The 17,141-nt window shown below is 39.4% G+C and overlaps 1 protein-coding gene across 1 annotated transcript in view; it reads left to right on the top strand.

Moving 5' to 3' along the window:
• Positions 1-1,804: 1,804 nt before the first annotated feature.
• RASA1 (RAS p21 protein activator 1) overlaps positions 1,805-17,141 on the top strand; it is a gene marked incomplete in the record, with an annotated part of 47,192 nt that continues 31,855 nt past the window's right edge. Inside the window, 1 exon segment of the mRNA XM_072416181.1 lies at positions 1,805-2,292. Coding sequence (XP_072272282.1) covers positions 2,054-2,292 — 239 coding nt within the window.

Below are 17,141 nucleotides of genomic sequence, written 5' to 3'. Positions count from 1 at the left end.
GGTCCCCCTTTTTTGCTAGTTTTGTGCAAATATTTGAGGGGCCGGGTTAAAAACCCCAACGGGTCGTATATGGCCTGCAGGCTGTAGTTTGCCCATGCCTGGGTTAGAGGAAAGCGCTGTAAGATCTGCCTGGAAATTATATTACAATTTTCACAGAGGCAGCGTGGAAGGGATGTGGGAATGTTTTTGTTTATTGCAGGCCCTGGAATGGTGGATTCAGCTTGCCCCAACTTTATCAAACTTTGCCATTTTTCACACAATTTTCACTTTAGCTGCACTTTATTTAAGTCCTCTGCCCTAAGCAGCTCTGAGTAAATTTTAATTCCTGATTTATCCCATGTTACAGATAATGAAGGAGCGGTCATACATAACAGTCATACAGAAGACTAAATATAAATGTGGGCAATACGATCAGGACACTGGCACTCATTTACCCCGATGATACCTCCTATAACTGTCAGTGTCACTGGCGGGGTAACCTTACCCAGATGTTGAATACAAAAGGTTTCCATCACCACACAGCAAAACTCAAAAATAATTGTCTTTGCAGGATTTAACACAAGAGGAAAAAATATATGGATCTGAAGAATGGAGAAACAAGGATCACCCAGGAACAACTCACCAGAGTTGGGATTTGTAGTGGTGAAATGGAAAGGATCATATCTTCTATATTTTAACTAGTAATGGCTGAATCATGTCTTTCTAGTAAATCAATTCTCTTTCATATTACTCCTGTATGTATTATATATAATCAGTGGGCCTGATTTATTAAAGCTCTCTGAGGCTGGAGATAATACACTTTCATCAGTGAAGCTGGGTGATCCTGCAAACCTGGAATGGATCTGGTCCAGGATTGAAAATATTTGCTAATTTAATCAATTAATTCCAGGTTTGCTGGATAATCCTGGTTTACTGATGAAAGTGTATCTCTCCAGTCTTGGAGTCCAGGATTGAAAACATTTGCTAACATTAAGCAAATGACTTTTAAGAAATTCTTTTCAGGTTTGCTGGATCACCCAGCTTCACTGGTGAAAGTGTATCCTTGCTAGCTTTATATAATCAGGCCCATTGTGGTTACCCTATATATGGCAATATGAGAGGCCAGTGTGTGGTATTACTAATAATTTCATGTTTATTAGGGGTGGTTTATAAAGAAGTGGTGATCAGATGTCAGATTGATACATTTATATGTGGTAATCAGTGTTTGGACCTAAATTGGAATATAGAAGCAAATGATCCTCAGTTTTCCTAGATATAGAATTACATTACTGCTTTTGAAAACTTGCAATCACAGCATAAATGGTAATTGGGGACATTGAAACTGACACCATTTATTATTATTATTAATATTAAACAGGATTTGTATAGCACCAACATATTACACAGCACTACACCATTGATCCCTATTGTGGCCTGTGATGGCCTCCACTTTCTGACAATCTATATGGCGTTTGGTATCATAGAAGTAGCAGGCCGTGTCTTTTGTCAGCATGCTTTGAATTTTTTAAAATTTTGAAAATTGTACCATGCTTTCTATTTTTTTTTTTTTTTTATTTAGCACTTTAGGGTCTAACTCTTCCACATTCTGAAATACTTTAAAAAATACACTTTATATTTAAATGTTCCTGACTGCTAATTGAACTTTCCTTTTGTTTTGTTTTTTTGGAAAACTGTTAAACTATATGTAGCATGGGACACTCCATGGTGATGGTAAACACTCCTGTTTTCGTTTCAATAAAGCTATTGAAAAAAAAAAAAAAACTGCTACACAACTGTGTACGGTCCGCCGCTCGGGCTGGTCTGCGGTGCGTGCTCGAGCCTGACGCGCGGGGCCTCGAGAAAGAACGTCGCGTGAGGGGCTGGTGTCTGGCGCGTGCGGTCCCCGCCCCCTCCCCATAGCCAGTTCGGTGTGTGAGGAAGACCCCCCCAGCCACCACACCGGGGAGAGGAGCCGGTCGGACAGCTGTGTGTTCGGGCAGTGACACGGAAGCAGACGGCGGCACACACCCGCTTCTTTCAGCCGCTGGACTGTGTGTGTGTGTGGAGTTTGGGGATGTCGGCGGCTCCCGGCTCTCTCGGGCTGCTGACAGGAGGCGGAGAGACGGCGCTTCTGGCCACCAGCGCGCCGCTGCTATCACATCAGGGCCCGGATACCTTCCCTCCGCTGCCGCCGCTGCCTTTAGCCTTCGATGGCCTGGTGCTGGGCCCGGTGGAAGAAGCGGATTCCCTGGACGGACCGGAGTATGAAGAGGAGGAGGTGGAGATTCCGCTCAGTGCGCCCCCTACCAACCAGTGAGTACCCCCTGTGCCACAGGGCACACACTGCACTCCCGGCCTGTTTATCTGACTTCTCCCCGGGCACACCCTCCCTTCCCTGCAGCCTGAGTTGTCCTCCCATGTACTATCCAGGGCTGGCCTGCCTTCCCATGCCCTATCCCCCCCCCGGTGCTGGCCTGCCCCGGAGGCTGCTTCCTCACCCCAGGGGTTGCCTAGGCTTTGCAGCTGTCACACCACTCTCCACACACCCAGAGCTGCCACCTCCCTGCATGCCAGAAAATATGGTCATGTCTCTGCAGGATGAGGGCTCCCCTATAGATCCAAACACTGCATTCCTATTATGTAAAAGGTATGTCACTCTGCAGCAATCACTAAACTTTTACCTGGAGATCCTGCCATGAAGGTCATTATCTGGCTTTCCTGTAATAAGGTGACAACACTTTGTCCCAATTGCTGTTTGTGTATCCACCCCGGCTCACTATAAGCTGAAATCTCAGCACACTTTGCACAGACTTGTCCTGCAGTTGTCACCATCAGACATCCCCCCGTGCAGACTTCCTGCAGGGTCTAGAATACAGGAAATCAGCAGCAAGGAGTAAATAAGTGTTTTATAAAAGATAAACAAAGCGATGGTTTGATATATAAAGATCTCTTCCTGTTAGGTAATGAAATGATCTGTGCAGTGATATAAAGTGAGCTTATCTGTATTATATCCTAACAAGCTGTGTAATCAGTGCAGGGAGATCTGTAATCGGTAGGTTGGTGTGTGTGATCTGCCCCAGGGCGTTCGGACTCTTCTCACATTCTGTTTGGGACAAGTCTGTCCACGTACGTTCTGCTTACTGGCAGCGATTGCAAGCTTTTCAGGCACAGAGACCCCTCTGCCCTCTGCTGCCTCTCATCCCAGCTGTATAATATAGTAACCCTAACACCATGATTTATTTGCTTCTAGTGCCAACAGCTGTCTCCTTACTTCTTTTCTGACACCACAGGAAACATTTCTTCTTGTGGATCTTCAGTTGTCACAGATCACACAGATTGTGCATGGTCTCTGATTGTCCTCAGTGTCCACTGGGATTCCTCACCACCCCCTCCCAGAAAAAAGGTTTCACCAGTTTAGGAGACTGAAGGAGAGAGGGCAGGGTGTGGACTGACAGCCCTTAAGCCAGTGATCAGGGAAAACCTGCCTCATTGTTTTGTTCATGACAACACTTTAGGCTGGTATGTGTGCTGCACATTATTATTATTAAACAGGATTTATATAGCGTCAACTTATTACGCAGCGCTGTACATTGGATTGTCACCCCCCTTTATTAGGAAAGGGTCATCATGGAATTGCATGTATTCCAGATACAATGTCCTATGGCCTGGTATTATAATGTGCCCGAAAGGCAAAAAAAATACTTTTTATATTTAGATCTAAAAAGTAAAACGTTAAGATTCATCCAACATGGGACAGTATTATTTACACTGCTAGATGAGAAAATTCTCTAATAGTAATACAGCTGGAGCAGTATACCTACCTGTGTGCTTACTGTTTTAAAGATTTGTATCATATTCAATCCTCAAGCACATCGTATTACACAGTCCCTTGTATAACATTGTCCTTATTACTTGTTATTTGTCATTTAGATCTGGTACTTTTTCACTTCTTACACTTAAGCCGCATACACACTTGCAATTCTTGTCATTGGAAAGGATCTTTTATGATCTTTTCCAACGATAAGAACCACACTACGCATGAACCAGTGCTGTACATACAGCACCGTTCTGCTCTATGGAGATCTTGCATTAGGATCGTTCATTGTCTGTGGATCCGCTAGGATGGATCCACGGACGATGGAACAACACAGGCTGTGCACGCTAGATTCTTGACGTAAAAATTTGACGTGTGTACGTAGCTTTAGTCTACACCGGACGGTTTCCCCAGCGTTTAACCTGATGCTTTAAAATCCCATGTTTGAAATTCCAATGGGCTAATCTATGCCAGGATGTTGCTTGCAACGTTTAAAAAATTAAAACGTGCGGTTAATGCTAAAAAATGCCCAAAAACGAGGGTAAATGCTTCAATTGATTTCAATAGGGCATTTCCCACGTTTATAAGCACTTAAAATGTAAACGCAGGAAAAGGCGGCATAGACGATTTTCAACGTTTTAAAGGCAAGCAAATAAACGCAGTAGGAACGTTTACATGCTTTTTTAAAAACGTCCGGGTGGACCCAGCCTTTTGGTTACATGTGCTTGTCTCAGTACTAGCACTGGAAACAATGTTTTGTGAATGCGCTCCCTACTCACATCACCATTCTTATCTATGGAAGGAGAAGATGAGCAAGCGGCACCCCACTGTGCTCACCTTAGCAAAGCACCACTGTCTTTCCTGATTGGTCGCTCATCAATACGCCACAATGGACTGTTGGATAATGTTGGGGGACTGCTGTACATATCAGATTTTCACCCAAGGTCAGGGCTGCCCAACAGGTGGATCGCAATCTAGATCGCAGAACCCTGCCTTTCAAAATAAACTCTACCGCGCACAGGAGTTAAGTCCAAGTTTTTATTGCTGGTAGATCATTTTGACCTGGTCATTTTAAAGGTAGCTCACAAGCCAAAAACGTGTGTGCACCCCTACCCAAGATGTGAATGGTCTGTTTGATCTGCCAGCAGGAAAAGTAAAATATGAAGTTCAATATTGGTGGTTTAGGGCTATCTTAGACTTGGTACACATGTCAGATGTTTACCCAAGACAAGCATTGCCATTGATTTCTAAAGCTGCATACACACCTGCAATTTTTCTCGTTGGAAAGGATCTTTCACGATCCTTTCCAACGAGAAAAGACTGCACGATGCATGAACGATGCTGTACATACAGCACCGTTCATGCTCTATGGAGAGGGGAGGGGGAGAGCGACGGAGCGGCACCCTGCTGCGCGCTCTCCCCTTCCCTTTCATTAGGATCGGTCGTCGTCCATCGTCCATGGATCCGCCAGGACGGTCGTCGGACGATGGACGACGACTGACTGTACACACGGCAGATTTTCGCCCGATAATTGGCCGATGCCGATTATCGGGCGAGAAAAATTTGCCGTGTGTACGCTGCTTAAGAACTCACATCTGACATGTGGACAAGGCCCAGGGGGGAGTTGTAACAGCTAATATTTTACTTTTTTTTTAATTATATTACAGGTAGTTTTTTTTTTTTTTTAATAAATGATAAGCATACTTTTTGTATAGTCATTCTTTAAAAGTTGCTAAGTACCCACGAAGTTCACTATGTACTTGATGAGAGTTGTGCAGCCTCTCCATGGAAGGCTTCCTGGCCTTTTCAAGTTTTCTTGGTTTATTCCTATGGAAAGGCTGTGGATACAGAGATTTTTCTGCTGATGTGCCTATAGTTAGCATAACCCAGCCTGGAGACGTTCCATAGGGAGGCCGTGCACCTCTCAGAAGTCGCACAATGAACAGGTAAGGGTTCGGTGATTGTGGCGTCATCGTGGGCTGTTTTTTTGGAAATCGTTCACAGCTGGCAGTTTTCTTAGCAGAACCCAGGACAACTCGGCCAGATGTATGAATTACCATGCAATAGGATTATAAAGGATTAGGCTTTTGATACATAGAAGGAATGAAGGGGGGTTTGCATCAAATATTAGCTACAGTTAACAAAAATTTGGTCTTTGAGGAATACTGAAAAGTACTGAACTTGTGGTTGGTCACCATGGAAAAACAAGAATATTTCCATGGCCATAGCATCAAAATCTTAAACTTTGTCTGGCATTAGGGAACAGCAGGAAAATATGTAACTGCTAGCTTTTCAGGGACAGCCCTTGGGTGTTTGTCCTTGAGAATGTCTTATTTTATAGATTTATTATCTTTACAATGCCTGTTAGAACCTCGGTGAGTTTTCTACATTCTTGTCTTATTGGATCTTTACAATGATAGATTTTGGAGGTCTTTGTGAAAAGTGAAGTTGTCATCTCATTGTAATGCTCTTTGGATTTCAGCAGCATGTATAATTAATTAAGGACCTGCTTGGATATAAATTAGGTAAATTGATAGGTTTTTCTACTGCACAGCAAGATGTGAATTTTGCTGATCGAATCTGATAAATATTTATTTATTTAAATGTGCAGAATTGAAAGTGTATTAATAATGAACCGTCCTTTTTAGCTCATGCTTGGTTTTAATATATATACAATTGAAAGTATTGTTATATTTGTGCAATGAGTAAAAAAAATACCTGATGTTACTGAATAAAATCCGTCAGCTGATAACTTCCTGTGCTAAGTGGTATCACCTACCAGCTATCTCTGGGGAATACAAAATGCCCCCCCCCCCCCTCATATTATGAAGAAGAGGGAGATGTTCTGTATTTCCAAAAACAATCCTGTCCTAGTATGCTGCTAAATGCAATACAGAAATAAATTGGGTTGGAAAACAAAACCTGGGGGGGAAAAGCCCTAAACAATAATGCAGCCAGTATATGTAAGGACTAGTATGCTGGAAAATTTAGAGGCAATTTATATTTGTAGCTATAAGCTTTTTGGGGAGTTTACAAAGCTGTAAGCTGCAAATTCAAGAATAGGACTATCTCCTGCAGCAGAAACTTCTGACCGTAGCTGGCCTGCAGCTTCAGCCATTCCAGAATAACTTCATACAACTCCTTCTCATGCACACTGAATGAACACTGAGCTGGGTCTGTGATGTGGTTGGAATTCTTCTCTGTGATAAAGCATATGACCAGACCAGCTCTAAGTTTATATTCCCCGCTAGCTCTTTCCATTTAGTGCAGAAAAGATAGTTTTGTGATATCTAAAGGCTCCAGGCATCTTGGGTCAGATCTCTCATGAAAATGTTTAGTTTGGAAGCCTACATAGGTTTGGAAGATGTGTTTTTTTTCTTTAAATTTGAAATAACTATTTTACTAACAAAGGACACAGTTTTTTTTAAATTGGAGTTTTTCATCCACTTTACATAATTATATTATCCGGCTTTCTGCCTTTACGGTTAACACAACACTGAAAGCAGAACTAAACAAAAATTTGCAACCGGGCTGGTTCTTTATTGCAGAAGGGACAGGTGATTTCCTTTTATAAATTAGGTTTACCTGCCTGATCACAATGTTTTTATTTAAACTCGACTGTCTATGCTTTGCGATCTCCTGGGTGTTGTAGCTTTGGCCATTTTGTTGGGCCAGGCTGGGATGACGTAACTCTCGAGGAGCACGGCGGCACAATCTAACATTGCACGCTGAGGTAGAGAATAGGCAGACAGACGTGTGGTAATGCAGAGAGGGGACATCATCTGTCTCTTTTTCATTCTGTATCTGTCAGCATTTCTGAATGTAGAATTACAGTTCTGCTTGAAGCTAGTTTTATTTTGGAGCATAACATAAATATAAACGTCCCCATCTGCTGATGTAGAAAGTAATATTTGTTTACAAGGTGATGGTGTAGTATAGCGTATTACTTTCCTCAATCCAGCACCCATGAGAAGGATGGTGACAGGAGCAGCATTGGGAAACCGCTCATTTCAAGCAGAACTGGCTGTTTAGCAATCTTGTATTATATCTGCTCGCCTACAATAAAATCTTTGAGAGTACTGGTAAAAGTTTTGTTAATAAGTTTGAAACTGACATAAGTTGGTGAAATACAGCATGTGGTATTTGCATTGATAATGGAGGTTGATATTTATAAGACATTTATATTGGGGTATTTATTCTTACTGACTTAAAGCTGTACTTATGGTAATCTAAAAGTGGACCTTAACCCACGATATTCGCCTGTCACCGTTACTTCGCAGGAAGCTGCCATCTACTTTTTTCCCTTCCTGGACACTGTCTTTGGCTATATTGATTGGTCACGCAGGGGTTTCGTTTCTGACACATTCAGGGATAGCAGAGTATGCACATGTGCTGCTCAGCTTTTCTGACAGATACCCAGAGCAATCCAGCAGGTAGAAGAGATTATTTCGGAAAGAAACACCCCTGTCCCTTTCTGCAATAATGATCTTGATTTTATGAAGCATTATGGAAAATCATATACTTGTGAGAAGGTATGACCTGCCTCTCCGTAGTAGGCTTCGTGGACCTCTCACAAGTGGCTCTTCACCATAATCATAGATCCCATTTTACTTTATGTAAAAAAAAAATATTATGCAATGCTGTACAAAGTCCATAGTCATGTTACTAGCTGTTCTTCAAAGGGGTTCACAATCTAATGTCCCTACCTCTCTCATATGTCTTTACTACAAATTAGGCTTAATTTTTTTGGTCCTTTAACCTAACCATGTTTTTGGAATGGAGAAAAACCCACGCAAACACAGGTTAGAACATACAAACTCCATGCAGAGAGTGCGCTGGCTGAGATTCCAACCTGGGACCTAGTACTACAAAGGCCTGCGTGCTAACCACTAAACCAACCATACTTTTCCACAGGATCTAAATATGACATTGAAAATATCAAATTAATATTTTGTTGGATTGCTGTTACCTCAAATTTATGTGAAATAATATTGAAATTATATTGTCAATGGCTTTATTGCTTAGCAAGCTTTGTCTAACAGTTTGCTGCTGGTATAATATTACTTTTTTGGCTTATTTACTGAAGGCAATTTGACATTTTTGGTTTACGTTCAGGAATGTTATTTTAGTTTTATTTTTTTGTCTTCCCTTAGTTCTTCTGAGATTATTATGGATGTTCCTTCATTCTATTCACATTACTGTCTCTGCTGGTTCTTCATCTTTCCAAACCACATTTTTTCATTTTTTCTGGTTAGCTTGGCTTATGGATTCTCGGAGGGCCCCACTTCATATCCCAGTTGCCATGGCTTCAGAAAAAAGTACCCTTTCTACTAGGACAAACTGGGAGAACTGACAAGAGAAGAAGATTAACTAATGTGCTTGTCGTCAACCAATGCAACTTCACTTACTAACCTATTGCCTCCTTTCATTAGTCTTTAGCACCTTCTCCTATGCACAGATAAGTCAAATGACTTTTATTCACACCAGATCTGACAGAGCAATAGTACGGAAAAGGTTGGTCTTACCCCTGGAGGTGTGAGGAAGATTGTCCTTCTCACTCTGGCCACAGTCATTTGAGAAGCCCTAGAAACAAATTAAGCATGCCCCCTGCCCTCTACCTCTGCTCAGCAAAAAAAAAATTTGGCCATACAGCAGATAGAAAGCCTCCTGTTGTGGCAGCAATACCAGGGTAGAAAGGATTTTCTTTTTTTAGCTCCTAGTAAGCTCCTCCATCCTCAGTTCCCTGCATTGTTTGCCATATCCCCTGGCCACACTTCCCTTAGTGCCCAGTTTTCATATTTCCTTCTCTATGGGGCGCAGGACCCAAGTGAACCACAAGCTTCTACTATTGCAGCACCTGTGCCTCTGCTAAGAGAAAGTTCATCAACTACCTCTCTCTTGGGCTTGTCCCCATAATCTTTTCACTCTTGGGCTTTCTTTAGCCAACATCAACTCCCTTAATCCTACTAAAGTATTCTCATGTCCCTTTGGAGCTCATAGGGCAATATTCAGACCAGACTAGTGGTTCTTTATAGAAAAATCAGACCCTTATCATTATGATTCAATATATTTCTAAAAGTGTAATATGAGCGAAAAGGGGTGTAAAAAGATCCCATGTGGTATAATCCAACTATGCTGCACTTTATTCACTTCAGTATTGCATGAAATAAATATTTCAAAGTCAGCTTAATGTTTTATTGCATTCATTATTGAACATCCCAGTCACAGTATGTAATGCTCTAGGTATGTTGTTGTAATTATAATGTAACCTGCGTTACCCCTACAAGCTTATCTACCTACAGGATCCAACTGCAACCTCCAAGTGGTAAATCTTTGCTGACATTACGACTCGTGCACTTTCAAACAATTATTGACAGATAACTATCTTCAGAAGGAATCGCTCCATCCAACCATTCGTGTAAAGTTTTTTTTTTGTGTTTATCAAGAGGGATGTAGAAATTTAGATTTTTAGAGTGACAGAGATGGAAAAGACAGATAGCAATAAAAACAAAAACCAAAGAAACTTGCAGTAATTTAAACTTTTTTCTTTTAAAAAAACTATTGGCTTTAGATATAGTTTAGAATTCCCCATTGACTAATACATTGATCATAGAGGACTTGAGGATATGATCGAAGCTAGTAGTACCATGCATTTATGCTTTAGTGTTATCAAATAAACATGCATTTTTTTATATGAAAAAAAACTAACATTTTTCAAAATGTTTAATGCCTAGGACAGTTATACACATTTAAGACATTTGCATGAAATCTCAATTCTTTATACTGTACTTATCCTAAAAAAAAAAAAAAAATGTATAATACATTTTTTTTTTGCAGGGTAAACAGGGGGCTCAAATCTCTGTAACCTCTCTGATTAGAATAGGTCCTGCTTAATATTTTATTTTTCCACAAATGATATGAAGCTGAACTCCTTTCCCAGCCAAAAGAATTCAGGATCATCTAAGTCTTTCCTACCGATCCTTTCTTTAATGTAGGGATTAGTATAATGTCCTGTTTTCAGGAAGTTATGTGCAGGGTCCTGTCACCCCCTCCCACCAGACTCTATCTGCATTCATTGCTTGGGGCAGCACAAAGATCTAATAATTTAGTCGCAGAGCCTATTATCTATTCAGGGAAAACAGGTTTTAATTATCATAAGTAGAGTGAGAAGTAGGAACCAAGATAGGAAAAACTATATGCATATTAAATTTCAAAACTAAACTTAAACAGACTTGCAGCAGTTTATCTGGCTAAAAACTTCCTTGTATTCTGTCAATATTGGAAACATAAAGGGTATTACTGCTCCCCGATGCTAGAGGTTTTGCCAAATGTAAAACAGTGTTGGTTTAATGGACTTTAGCAACAATGTAATTATCATTGCAACCAAGATTTTGGTTAAAATGCCAGAAAATACTCTGCTCACATCTCAGTTTGGAGCAGGGGTGGCAAACTCTGGCCTGGGGCAAAATTTGGCCCCCAACATCCCTGTTTTTTTTTTTTTTGGCCCCTAAAGGAATCCTAAATATGAACTGCAGCTGGCCCGCCGCTGCATTGAAATAGCGCCGCTACTACAATTCCTGGCATCACTCGCTGCTATAGACCAGCGGGCTCTCTGCCTATGCATGGCTCCGCATTGGACTGTTTTATAGACTCAAATAATGCCGAGAGTTTTAGTAGCGGCCCTATTTCAATAAGGAGGGAGTTTTCAGCGGCGGGCCGCTCAATAAGATTTAGCTGTGCAATAGCCCCGTCAGGTTACCATTAAAATTTAACTCACAAGGCTACAAATAGAGAAAGAGGCATAAGATTTTTTTTCTTAAAATTAAAAAAAAAATGTATGCCTCTTTTTTATTATAGGCTTGTTCCAGATTGAATGTGAAGCAAAACCTCTTTGTTTCCATATGAAAATGTTTATATCTAATGAGAAGTTTCACACCCTTGGTTTAGGGCAAGGGGCTGCTTGGGGAAAAAAAAGAGATCACAAAATACTGTTGGAGACAATTTTAAAACAAATTTGCAGTTTTAGGAATTTAAACAAAAACTGCCCTTGCAGTGGGACTACTTTTGTACCTAAAGGATTAAATGTTAATTTAGGTCAGGGGGAGGGAAGTTGTAAAGAGCAAGTTTACTTTTGCTTGCAAGTGATGATGTATTCCCTATATTCCGGAACCAATGGTCAGTCTAGAGTTCAGCATTCAAGAGACATGTGTAAGGCAAGGTGACCGTGCCTATGCAAAACACTCCCAAATATTCACTTTACCTGCACTTCCATGGAGCTTCTTGCTCCTCTGCAGATTACAAGAATGACTGACACTGATGTTGGTGCTGCTGTGACTTTGCAGGATAACTGTGAAAGTAGTGTGAGTGGTTGGGGCCTATTCCTAAATTTGGAGAAGGCAAAGCCTTGGTATTGGAAGGAAACTAGCACCAAATGAATAATGCATGAGTTTGCATTTCACATTTAATAATATGCTACAGGACACTTATTTATTCTGTTCTGCTACAAAGGTGTGAATCAAATCTGGTAACACATGTCCCTTTAGTGAAAAAAATTGCCCCAGTTTAGTGGTTTGTGGGAGTGTGGTTCCAGAAATAGTGGGTCACCTCAAGTGTGAGGACAGATATATAATTTGTTTTAAATCACTGTAATAGTTATGTGGTCGGCCCTGGGGAAGTGTGGTGATATCGCCCTAATTTGCAGTAAAATGCTAAAGTGTTAAACAAAGAGAATGTTAACTCTATTAACATTTCAGTTTAAACCTGCTAAATAAAATCCAGATTCATTATTACAAAATATAGGCAAAGTCTTTCCACTTTTTCTTTAAAAAAAAAAAAAAAGACTAGAGTAGCCTGTAATCATACAGTATGCTGTAGAAAAGAACCATTCCTCTAAGTGTGCAAACTTTGTCTGAAAAGTTCTAGCATTCCCCTTTACTAGATGCTAAAGCTCTCTCTTTAGCAAAGTTTATGCTCCCTGCAAATAAGGAACTCTAGCTCTGACTAAGCAGGATTTGTGTTTAACCTCTGTAAAGAGATTCCCTCTCCTCACACAGGGTGCTTCACTACAGCATGCTTGCAGTAAACAGGAATTCCACTCAGGATGTGGCTGTTTTTAAGAAAATAAAACCTGTATGGGCTTGTCAGACCTGTGCTGATGCTTCTCACCATAGCATAGTGCTGTGCTAAATCCAGGTGTATTGAAGTTGCATTGGTTTGTTGAGTAGAGTTACCAATTCATGTTGAAGCATAGTTAATACATTCATGCAAGGTAACTCAATTTTTTTAGGCATGTGAATTGCTGAGACAGCCAGGCAACTAGCATTGTTAAAAGTCAGCACTGGCAATCCTGTGTTTTACCTCACAAAATTTTAGGCCATTTTTCAGTACACAGTAATTTGCTTTCTGCTCAAAAAATAATAGGCTGAAAAATTCACAGCAACGTAGGTGTATTTCATATACATATCCTGAATTCAGCCTCAAAAAAATATAAAAGCATATTGAAAGTGCACATAGAATGAACTACAACATGTTAACAAGCACATCTGAAACCCGCACAGAGTTTTATAAGCATTTAGTATGAGTGGCATATGCAGTAAAGCACACACTATTTTGAAGTGTAAATGTAGAATATTTTTGTGTCTTAAGATCATTTAAAGACAAACGTTACCATATGTATTTTCTGCAACAAAGAGTTGAATTTTGATGCCATTTAATTTACTAGTTATGATGGTGTACTTTGCAGGAAATGTGGCTTTCATATTGCTGTTGACAGGATGTGGTTTTTACCACAAATTACCACTAGAAGTCATTTAATGTACTCTTCTTTTTACTTTGAGCCCACAACTAATGGATCAAGCTTTTATCGTTCTAAACTTATCTGGACTTTTTTTTTCCCCATGTTCAATAGGAGATAATGTAACACAGGAATATTTTTACTCATTTATTTTTAAAGTAAAGTGAACGTTAACAGTTTGTTACTTCTTGATACATCCACTGAATATTTAGACATTTCATTGGCACTTTATTAAAGAAATGTATCATGGTTTTGTATGTATTGATTTTTTTTTTAGAATTGGTCACATAATACCAACTTCTGTTAAAAGCCTTTAAGTGTACACATACACAGAAAATAGCTGTCAAAAATTTGTATAACACAAAGAATAAAATCCTCAAAGTAGGCAGGTGCCGCTGTTTTATCTTTTCTACCTGTAGTTCTCGGCTTAGTCATATAACCTATGTGTATTGATTTGCAACAGAATGTTTACACTAGTAAAAGTAAATCATGTGATCGGCACCACAGAAATTTTCTATTTCTTTGTAGTGTTCATCAGATAACCCTGTGAAGTTGGAGCTGGAGTATAGTCAGAAAATTATGTCCTCTGTGGATTACATTAAGGTACCCAGAGAGGATTTTAGCTGTCACTGTGTCGAAATTCCCCAGGCTCTGGCATTGATCCAGATGTCTATGAATGACGTCAGAATTAATATAGATTTTATTATCTCTATGCCACTATTTAACACTACTTTACATCCAAGGTCATTTTTTTAATGTATTTTTTTAGCTAATTTTTTTTTTTTTTTTAAAGCATTTTATGAAATAAAATTCTAAACACATAGCAGTTTTCTTCAGTTAAGGAGAAAAACAAATGGCAAACAACTAAACTTCATACAGAGGTATTCACAAGATAAACTGGGTTCAGGTAAAACTCAAATCTAAAAATACAATATTGCGACCAGGTGTGCAAAAGGCACAGGCAATATCCCTTCTGGGGAAAAAAATAAACATATCTGCCTGATTGCATATTTTTTTTAACTTACACTCATCTGTCCTTGGTCCAGCATATCAGTCTTCATCTACTTCTTTTATGGGTGTGGAATCTTCTGTCATCTTGACTGGCCAGACCAGGATAATATAACCTTTGCTTTAGGCAGAGACACTTTGTCTAAACAGTGACACAATCCTGAGGCATTTTATGTCTATATTGTGGACTTAAATTAGGCAGAAAAAACTTCTTGGTGAGAAAGATTTGATGGAGGTAGATTGTTAGGCTCCTTTGTACAATTTTAAGGTGCTTTAACATATCCAAGTCAGCATGCAGTATTTCCCGTGTTGTCTTAAAGACAAACAAATTACCTCCATGTACAAAAAACTACAAGAGTTCCCACTGTTCTTGTGTTGTTAAAGCATTTTACATTTTTTGCTTACCTGCTATGATACAATACCATAAGCCAATTGTAACTACTATGTATAACCTATGGTTATTTATATAGAGATCTAAGTATATGACTTTAAAACTACACTAGTAAAAGAAAGAAAGCTTGGTCCTTTATATTTAAAGATTGCTTTACGTTGACTTTATGATTACATTTTTTTTTACGCTGCTCCTGTCTTGTTTTCTTCTGACAAAGTGGTTCTCAAACCTTTCCCCAGGACTTTAAAGTGGTTCTTGTTTATGGGTTTTGTAATATGGTCACGGTGAAATCTGGTTGCTTGTTTAGACAAAGATTATCAAATGTGTATTCCATAGAGGAAACACACTTGGTTGTTGGTAATGCCTGAGGACATTAGAACATATTAGAATATGGGCATTGCATATCTACAGATATCTCTGCTTTTAATTGCAATGTCTCCTGTTGATTTGACATTTCTATGTGTATCAACGGGCAGATTGTTTCATTGGTTGATCTTATCGGGTTTTCAGTTTAATACTGTAAAGCTGGACTACACAGATACATGAAGTGATTCTTTAATAACTACAGAATAAATGCTGTCCTTGCCAAGACTAAAGTAAAAACTTACCTCTCTGTCCACTCTCCTAAATATAGCTTTGCACATTGCCCCCAGAAATCTCTATGAAAGCAGACAATTCCAAAACTGTATCTTCTATGCCTCCTGCAGCACACTCTTGGTTCTCTACTAACTTCTATATGACTGTCCTGTGCTCCATTTTTAGCAGCCCTCTATATAGTGTGCTGATAGTAAACTTTTTTTTTAACTTGTGTGTTTCCCTCCCCCCATATATAAAGGAATACCCTTATGGAGAAATTCTCTAATTTACACCTATCTCTAATTTATCCAATATAATGTCTACTGGAAAATGTAGTCTATGAGCTGTGTGTAAACCGGGAAAATAAAACCTGTGCTCAATGCTCCTTCCCACCCACAAACTCCTTCAAAGAGATGCGGTATAGACCAATCAATATACGTACAGACAGGATTTTCACAAACTTCATCAAGAACACACAATTTTGTGGAAAACAAGAAGGTACAAGATAAGGGATATGAATTATTTGGAGGTGGTAGGGTTATAAAGAGAATGCGTTTTGTCTGGTTGGAGTACTGAAGCTTCTGTGTGATAGTGAGCAAATGGAATGGTGAGTGCAGTATAAAGGCAACCATAGGCAGCTGTGAGGACCAACATTAAAGTATTGTTTGTTGCTTTGCCCTGCATGGTATTAGCAAATGTGCATTTCAGTACAATACTAATATTTAATAAAATTATATTTCGTATATGAAAATGTTTAAAATGCATTACCTGATACCTCAGTCTGGGTTTTCTGCTTGCCACACCTGTAAAGTTAGAGTGGAGACGCCTGTACTACATTCCAACAAGACTTGTCGAATCCATTGCACGGTGTTGATACTCTATTGTAGCTTGCTGGTGTGAGGAGAGAGCGGGGATGATGACCTTCTTAGTGTGCTGCTCATTTAATTGCACAGTAATGTCAGGAATTTAGTTAACAAAATTTCCAACCTTTTGGCAGGCAAATCCCTTACACATGTGCTTTAACGGTGTATTTGCTTGTTTGCCTAAACTTCTACTTTCTGGTAATTTTTTCTTTTTGGTTTATTGAGGTTCCCTACTGCACTGTTGCATTCTCTGATTCACTCACATAAAAAAATTTTGGACATGATACATGGGCAGAAACTTTCAGTGAGCTTGTGTGTCACTTCCTTCAGACACTTCCTTCAGTTTCATTGAAATAGGGATTGCAGCCAGCATTAAACATCCTCACTAGTTCTACTATACAAGTTGTCAGTTTACCCAAACAAATTGGCATCAGAGTTATTGTTTTTGTACTTCTCCTTTTCAATAGCAAAATAATTTTTTTAATGTTACATGGTTATTTTGTTTAAATGTCTGCTTTTCATTTAAAGGTTTGTAGATTCTCACTTGCCTGTTTCAGCAGCTCTTTCCTTTTCCTTAAAATATAATATAGAAATATTTAAATAAAAAGTATCACTTTTTCTTTGAATTTTTTGATATAATGTATCAAGAAAAAAAAATAGCATGCTGTGGGGAAGCCTCGTGGAAATTCTGCTTTATTCTGCTATACTTGCATAGAA

The sequence above is a fragment of the Pyxicephalus adspersus genome, chromosome 6 (genome assembly GCF_032062135.1).
Source record: "Pyxicephalus adspersus chromosome 6, UCB_Pads_2.0, whole genome shotgun sequence".
NCBI lineage: Eukaryota > Metazoa > Chordata > Amphibia > Anura > Pyxicephalidae > Pyxicephalus > Pyxicephalus adspersus.
The sequence above is the reverse complement of the archived record's forward strand: the minus strand, read 5'-3'. Positions and strand labels throughout refer to the sequence as shown.